The following is an 8653-nucleotide window of genomic DNA, read 5'->3' as shown; positions in this document are numbered from 1 at the left end:
GAAGAAGAAGAAGAAGAAGAAGAAGAAGAAGAAGAAGAAGAAGAAGAAGAAGAAGAAGAAGAAGAAGAAGAAGAAGAAGAAGAAGAAGAAGAAGAGGGTAAAGGTGGAGGTGGAGGAGAAGGGAAAGGAAGGAGGAAGAGTTTGCAACCGGGTGGACCATCATCAGGACGGGAGTCGACGACGTTGGACCTTTCAGTATCGGAAGCAGCATCATCAGCACCAGAAGAGACGAGAACCGATGAGACCACCCAGAGAAGAGCAAACGGAAGGGAAATATTACGACGATGATCGTGATGTTCACCCTGGTCTCATCTATTTAGGCGTTTTATGACGATGGAATGATGGAATGATGAATGACAATGACCAGAAGGAAAATAGTTGAACAGATTGTGAAGTCATGAGGCACACAACCTTGGGTATTTTACATTGAGTATACAGAGATGTATATTACATGTGATCATGATCATTTATTTCGACGAACCCGTCCAAACCCGTCCAAACCCGTCCAAACCTGCCCTGAATTTACTTGACAAGTATGCCTTGATCGAAACAACGCTCCGTCTCCTCGTCGTGCACCAGTCCCATGTTCGAACCGCCCAGGTACCGCCACAACTGCCAAACCTCTTCCATCAAGACTTTCGGTGGACCTACGCCAGGACGGACGAGGATGAAATGGTCTTTCGACCGATCATTTTCGGTGGAAGTATTGCGGTCATGACGAAGGAGAACCTTTTTGTATTGGGATGTCAATTCGGAGAGGGCAGAGATGTCGTGGTCAGCCGCACCTGCATGGCCAACGAACATTGTACTCAGAGAAAACACAGGAAGTCGTCGTCGTCGTTGATGTGTGCTGCCGTCGTCGACGACGACGTTGATCATGGGAGGAACGAGCCAATTCGATGGCAAAGGTGGTTGATTCTCATTGGCTTCGGATTCTGAGATTGAGATCGAAGATGACAATGCACGAGTGTCTCCCTCTCCAATGTGCAAAATTATACTGTCTGGTGGGGGACAAGGACAGTCAATGTGGTTCGTCGTCAAGGAAGTGGTGACTGCAGCATCATCATCATCAACAGCAACAACCGACAGAGCCATGGCTTTCGGGGTATTCCCTGTTCCATCAGCCACTTCAGAGGTCGCTTGTTCTGCCAGGGCCTTGAGAGCGACGAGGATCCGTTTCCTCATCATTCGGGGAATCCGCTCATACATGTCCACCTGCCACTGTAGACGCGAAAGATATTCCATCTGGAGCGGTTCGGTTTCGTCACTCGCCAGAGCCCCCGTGGCGGTGTCGATCTTTCGTTTGTTGATGGAGTAGTGCTGTGCCTTTTCCAGAGCTTCCTTGAGGGGCGCTGGTACCAGCCTCGCCAAGGCGTTGGGTTTGGAGACTATCTTCCCTTTCACACGCTTCGAACGTTCCATGAGTTTGAGCGTCAAAAACCGTACCAGGTTGATGTCTGCGAGGAGCCGAGACTTTGGTCTTTGCTTAACCTTTTGGGTGCTCGTCGTTGTCGATGTCGTCGTCGGTGGCGGTGGTGGTGGTGGTGGTTGTTGTTGTGGCTGTGGGAGGATTGATGACTCGCTGGTTTCTTCGTCGTCATCATGATGTTGTTGTTGTCGTTGTGCTCTGGTCGTGTCGTTGTCATTATCCTTGCGAGTTCGAAGCCAGTTCTCTTTGGATAGTTCCCTCGCCATCCGTGCTTCCAGTGCGTCCAAGTCTGCGAGTTGCGCCGGTGCCAGATGGATGGCCTTTTTCTCAGGGTCCTCCACAAAATCTAGATCCATCATGAAAGGAGACGGCAACCTCGCGAAACTCCCCTGGCATGCCCTTAGAGGGGCCGCCAACATTTGCGCCCAGATGTTGGTTCTTAAGGCATCCAACTCTGCTTCAGTGGGCATCCTCTTCGCTTCCATGTGCTTGGGACCCGTTCGCTTGAGGATCGGTGTTCGAGGGAGACGTGTCGACTCAATGGAGACTGCATCGCTGGTTGTCGTATCCGCATCTTTTCTCCGGGCTTTTGCGATGACAGGTTTGAGCTGAGACACCAGATTTCTTATTGAATTTCGGCCGTCCGAGCTGTAAGGATTGAAAGAGGGGTTTCGGGATGATCCAGGGTTGCTTTTGTTGTGTGGGCGTAGCTTTGACCTTTTACCGGGCGCATCATACACCCATTCATTTCCATCTCTTATAGTCTCCGGTACATTGTTCTTGTCCTCGTCAAACGCGCGAAAGGTGCTTTGGTTGCGCTTCGATTTGGCGACGCCAAAGGGAAAGGGAGTGGGAAGGGCAGGAGTATCACGAAAGAATCCCGGCTCTATCGATTTACATAGACGTCGGAAGATCTGAAGACGCCATGTCGCGTACGAAACATGCCTGTAAGGACATGCTAAGCTCATGCCTCTCTCACATTGAACGAGCGTTTTCAGGAAAGCTTTGATGCTGTGAAATTGAGGCAGTTGGAGATGGATGCGCTCTATTTTCTTTTTTGTTGCCATGAATTTGGAGACATGGGAATTCGCCGGTAAATACGGAGTATATGGAGTATGTAATCAATCCGGGGAATCAATTCCATCCATCGACAAAGTGAACCTCAATTCTACCTTCACCTTCTCTCATCTTCACCACCGTCAAAAGAAGAAAAAGAAAAGGGGATTTTTGACAAAAAAGTTATTTGGAGATTCGAAGTCCCGACCGCCGTCTGCCAACGGTCGGCGCTCCTAATACTTATCCCGACTATGACCATTCACAAATCTCAACTCCCTCAAGGAACGTATTACTCCGTAATACTTGTAGAGATTGCTACAGTAGTCATGGAAACCTGTTGAAGACTCCCAGTTTAATCCACTAAGCAACTGGTTTCCAAGGATAAGCCCACCTCCAAACCACTCGAGCCAAAGTCGCATTACGACGTGGTGAGTCTTAGTAGTGGCCATCAAGGCGATTCTTTGTTGGAGGAAATTTCACTTTTTCAAACATATCTACCATGGAATAAAATAGTGGATCACTTAAGTGAATATAGACTTAGTATGTGCAAGCCAGGTACGTATTCCGTTTCACCTTCACTGAGGGATCTGATGTGTACGAAATCGAGTGCAGCAACTTGAGCCTTGTACAGCCTTGCGGGATTTGGATGTGGAACCGGGCTCACACGGGTACACATCGACGATAAGCTTACAGAGGAAAGCTTCTTCTAGGCATATAGCGATGTGAGGGTCTCGAGACTCTGGAAACGAAGTATACATTGGTCAATCGTGCTCTTCATGTATACCTCCAAAAGCGACTATATTGCTGCGATCAAAGTATTGCTTACTACCTCACAGGACTACTCGTACTACCTTCACCAAATCTCACAGTTTCTCTTGCTATCTTCGACGAACGCCATTGGCAAATCGACTCAGAAATACCTCATTCTACCTAGTCTTGCTTGGTTAGTCGCAGGAGTGTATCATCCCTAGTGCTTTGTCAGTTCTTGACTCATCTGATGGGCGAGACGAGTTTACTTTGGCTCATTGCTTGAGATTTGGAACCATTCTGTCAGGTTGGCGTAGCCTTGTTGGTCATCAGGGACGTCTTCACCATGGAGCCACAGGCCGTAGTTGCTGCTCGATCGTTGTGTTATCTCAGGCCCGTCTCCAAAAAGTCAAGACTGTATTCTACTCACGCTCCAGGCTCATACTCTGTAGGAACAGTCCAGTTATATGAACCTCCAGGTGGCTTTCCTTCTTCGTCTGACCAGAGCTTTTCCTCCGCCGTCCAACCACCATCGAATTGTTTGACTAGGAGGAGCTCGAGGGTCTGTGAGGAAAAAGTGTAAGCGGTCAGGTTCTGCAAGTCTCAGTTCCTGCGTACATAGCGCCTTTTGATCTCCCAGCCGAGTTCGTAAGTATGGTTCGGATGGACGACGCTGTAGGGCCAGTCAAGCCAAATGCCACTGGTCTGAGCATAAGCGATCTCAAGGATGCTCAGCAGACCCGTACCCATGGCTAGGCACGACAGCTTCATGGTGGTACTTTTGAGAAATAGATGTGGGTTGGCCTTTTGTTCTTGCGATCAAGACAAAAAACGCAGTGAACATGAAAGGATGAGGACTTTCTACGCTCGTATCGCTAGAGAATTACCCCGTAATTTCAACAAGTCTGGAAGAGATAATTTTAGCAACAAATGTCTTGCTACTTGTGCCGAGCCGTGTGGACGCGTAGGCGCTGACGGGAGCATAAGGGGCAGTAGTCAAGAGTCAGTGCTTGATGATGGGCTTTTAGCGCGATGATTGCGGAGATGACTGGAGTTGATGATGAGGAGAAAATGGACGCGAAGTTTGATATGTCCTTTTGATAGTGGCTGCTCCGGCGATAACTCGAACTATCTGTCCAAGGCACAACGGCCATCACGTGGCAAGTGTTTCTGCAGGGAATATTCAATTGACATCAAGTATTTATCTATCGTGCCTTCTGCGTACATATTTTCCTGCTCTTCCTTGACACATACCTCCAGTAGATATCTGTATTTAGCTTCATCTTTTTCAGTACAACTTTTCCATCAAACAATCTTGCCTTCCCCCACTCATATCACTGAATGCTGACAGTTCAAAACTTTGCGCCACACAGCAATCCACCGACTAGATGGATTTTCTGACATAGGTCACCGGTCCAGCATAATGAAATCTCGCTCGGAAGAGGTAATACATCGAAGCCGTCAGTAAAACCCCGGAATAAACCACAATGGCCCAGTTCATGGAGATCGCTGGTGGATTTGGTTCTGGCGGGAAGAATGCAATAACATATACCACGGCGCAGAAGAGCATCGAGGCAATGTTGACCGGAAGACCAAACTTGCCTAGTGACATCTTCGATGGGAGTAGGGGATGACCTCGTATACGCTTCCAAGTGATTGTGCCAATTGAGACCATGTATGAAGTCAGGAGCGCCACCGTGCCAATGGACAGGATGATGTTGAATGCCACCACAGACCCGATGTAAATACAATGAAAGACACATGAACACAATGCCGACACCAGGATCGCGTTGACGGGAACATCGTACCCAGCAGGCACTCTCGACAGCCATCTGTTGAATTGGACCCCTTTATCGCGCGCAAATGAAAACAGCTGGCGAGACGAGCCCGCCATGGTCGTTAGATTGCCGCAGACTCCAAGGAGGATCAAGATGGCCGTCATGCCAGAGGCTCCACCAGGTGACCCTGTGGCAGTGTCAAAGACCTGGATGATAGGGTATCCAGTTGGAGTTGCGAGATCCTCCTCAAGGTCACCTAGAGTGTAGAGAAATGTACTGGAAAGTGGTCAGTGGTGCAAAAGCACTGGCGTCAGCGTTGGGAAATACTCACACAAGCATCACGAAACCTAGGGCGCCGTTGACAATGATTGTCCAGATCATGGCTCTCGGCAAAATCTTGGACGCATTCTTCAACTCTTCAGCCATGTGCGCCGCAGCGTCGCCTCCCACCAGGGCCCCAGCACTTGTAATGATCCCGACCATGCATGCCAGTCCCACTGGAAAACATTAGTCTACAGGAGGTCGATGATTGGATACAGTACTCTACTTACCACTTCCCCAATCGCCACCATCCAAGAATGATGTCCACACTTGTGAGCTGGGACTCCTGGGAGCCATCACCCAGAGTGGTACCATGACCGCAACAAATCCAGCAAGATGAAGAACCAAGATGATCCCTTCTACCAGCGGGAGATGTTTGGCCAAGAAGATGTTGAATATAGCTACACATGAGCTGACACAAATGGCCATCAACGTACCATGCCATCGTTGCGGAGTGTAGGTGTCGGGATTGTTCAAGATGATGAGCCCTTGGGTTAATGTGCCGGCGACGTACGCTCCTATTGTCGTGCCGACCTGATAGCCCAAGACACCAAGCCATCCGATAAAGTAGGACAGAATCTTCTGAATATGTGGAGGGGCAAACTCAGATACCCAATGGTACTGACCACCTGATGATGAAGTTGTCTTGTCAGCAATTGTAAGATTGGGATGTGTGATGGAACAGCCGACCTGAAGTGGGTGCCATAGAGGCCATCTCGGCCATAGAAATGGTCACCAAGGTGAATCCAGTCCAAGTCGCAAGAAATGTCCAGATAAGACCTCCAGGTCCTCCATTCCCAAGACCAAAAGCGAGAGTTGGAATGATACCCTCCCAAGTTCCCATTATGATGAGAGCGAAGCCGAAGATTGACACGAAGCCAAAATTACGCTGCGGTGGGTGTCAGCAAAAGGTATGTCACCCAAATTCATCGGACACAAACCTTGAAAACCTGCTCCTTTCCAAGCCGCGCCATGGCTTTCTTGTCGGCCAATGTGCCGGTCTTCTGCCCAAGGACAACTTCATCATTGGCCTCGTCACCAGCATCGATGCTGTAATCAGCTTGCTTGTCCATGCCGGTTTGGAAACTTCAGAAGAATATGGTTCCGCGAAGAAGAGAGAAGGAGTCGACGAAGGAAGAAAAGCAGCAACAACGGCAAATCTTCAAACTTGGACGTCGGCAGATTTGTTATTCTCAGCTCTCAACAGGCATTGAACGCCATGTGGCATGGGGTCAAATATTTTTCGCAAGAGCAGGGGTTCTAAAACCCCTTATTGTGTGTGGGTGATGGTTGATGTACTTGGTAGGGTACGTTCTCCTGAATTTAGGTTCCGGATGATCTAGAACGCAGGGAGGACAGCTGATACCGTGGTCAGCTTCGAATTTCAGACTGTGCCGTCTTCTAAAGAACCACGCTTCTACGCCGCAAGCTAGCTTGCTATGCACGAGCGGAGAATGTCCTTGTCACCGAGCAGGGACAAGGTCTAACGAATACGACTCTGCAAGGACTACCTGCACGTTATTATATTGGGCCGATCCCAAGTTGAGCAGTGCGACCAAGCTCTCCTATGCAAAAGAACGACTATCATTTCATGTACCGACCAAGCATGCCACAGTTCGAAATAAAGATGAGCAGAAAATAGCAAGCATCTGAGGCAGCTACTTGTCGCTGGAGGCCACCTCAGTGTTCTGCACTGCCATGCAGACCCCAACCCAACAGGGCAAGAGCTGCAGACTAATGCAAACAAGCAATATATTGTCGCTATGACCCATGTGTAGTTTCGAAATGCCTGTGCTGGCCCACCTCGGAGCTCTGTGTGTGATATGCCCGCTCCAAATCTGGCATGTGATCGAGTTGAAGGTGTTTTCGCAAGTCTTGTTTTGTTACAATGCGAATTCCTTGGTATTGATACGGATACAAACATTACGCTGAGAATAGATTGGTCTGATCTTGCCATATCGAGTGAGGTACGTTGAAGTGAAAAGCTGGGTCAATATTCTTCTTATCGAGGGAGAATCAAATGTGACAGAACAAATATGCATCGCCGAGGCAAGACGTTGCCTCATCCTCCAAGTGGAACGGCCCGACCAAGTACCTGAATGCGTTGTACCGCTTTGTCCAAGGTAGCCAACATCGCTAACGAGTTGGATGGTCAATTTCCAGTCTGAATGTGGTCAACGATACCGTCGAATCAGGTGGTATTTTCTTCGACAACTGCATTGTTGAGGAGACAATGTACCACAGGGCCAACGACTGTGCTTCAGAGAGGTCACGATAGTCTTCTCGGGGAGATCAGGCCGGCACTACGGCACATCTTTAGCAGCAATGGAGACAGACCTCTTAGCTTGTCTAGACTCGTTCCGGGCAGTGGAAGGGGATGATCGACCACACCTCCGTCTTTAGATGGCTCAAGCGTGGGCAAGCCTCTCTTCGCTAGAGCACAAATTGACGCGCCTATTCGTATGAAACCGGGGTATGTGGGACCCGGAGCAGCCTCAATCGGTGCCCGTGCCGGCGCTTGTCTTCTTATCCCAGACGTATTCGAGCGTGGTCACTGTGACGTTCCAAGATCATGCTCTCCCAAGGTCGGAACCAGCCTTCTGCGGATGCTCACTGGAAATTCTCAAAGAGCAGTCTGTCGCCCCCATCCATGGACAAGGGCAAGCACAAGGGCATGGATGGCTCAACTAAGCAAATGCAACCCAGGCCGCTGTCCCATCTCAGGAAGATATCTCTCCATGCCTGCGACAAGCATAGAAGATCACCCGCCACCATTTACCTCCTGCGACGAATCCTTACTGATTCGCATATGCTACGTTGTGGCGTGAAACCTCGTGGGGCTCTCTTCTGGCGAGATGCGAACAAGACGAACCGCTTCTGAATCTCCAAGATTGCGTGTTTTGCAAAGGTATCGTCATGTGTGACAGTGTCCTGGGGCCCCTGGAGAGGAGATAGATAGTCCATGCAAGCGGAGCACTAGGTGCAGCAGACAGAGGTCTCAGATCCCCAGCCTGAGGACTCACCTTGTCGATCGCTTGAGGTTTAGCTGCTTGCGACGAGCCTCGTACCAGAAGGTGCTGCCAGGGACACAATACAGCAACATAGTCTTACATGCTCTGCTCTGACCCTTGAGCGAAATAGCAAAGCATCGCACACTTGTCCCGTTCATGCAGTATGGCCTACCCTGCGAACGGAACACCCATATATGGGCCACGTCCATATGGAGTTACAGGTGATGATCATCGTGGTATAGTATTGACCATGACTATCTTGTTTATGATCTACGCCAGCATGGTTCTTGCTATGAGGCTGATTGTGAGAC

At 49.5% G+C, this 8653-nt stretch overlaps 2 protein-coding genes across 2 annotated transcripts; both read right to left on the bottom strand.

Annotated features, from left to right (window-relative positions):
* Positions 1-470: 470 nt before the first annotated feature.
* On the bottom strand, positions 471-2496 carry PV06_02761 (uncharacterized protein; the record flags this gene model as incomplete). The annotated part of the gene is made up of 1 exon (XM_016403483.1): positions 471-2496. One exon carries the CDS (start codon positions 2494-2496, stop codon positions 523-525), a length of 1974 nt encoding a protein of 657 aa, XP_016267380.1. The 3' UTR covers positions 471-522.
* A 919-nt stretch (positions 2497-3415) lies between these two features.
* PV06_02760 (uncharacterized protein) lies at positions 3416-4003 on the bottom strand (the record flags this gene model as incomplete). Its single annotated transcript, XM_016403482.1, has 4 exons — positions 3416-3452; positions 3502-3600; positions 3663-3796; positions 3851-4003. 4 exons carry the CDS (start codon positions 4001-4003, stop codon positions 3416-3418), a joined length of 423 nt encoding a protein of 140 aa, XP_016267379.1.
* Positions 4004-8653: the final 4650 nt, after the last annotated feature.

This window comes from Exophiala oligosperma (genome assembly GCF_000835515.1).
Source record: "Exophiala oligosperma strain CBS 72588 unplaced genomic scaffold supercont1.2, whole genome shotgun sequence".
In the NCBI taxonomy this organism is placed as follows: Eukaryota; Fungi; Ascomycota; class Eurotiomycetes; order Chaetothyriales; family Herpotrichiellaceae; genus Exophiala; species Exophiala oligosperma.
The sequence above is the reverse complement of the archived record's forward strand: the minus strand, read 5'-3'. Positions and strand labels throughout refer to the sequence as shown.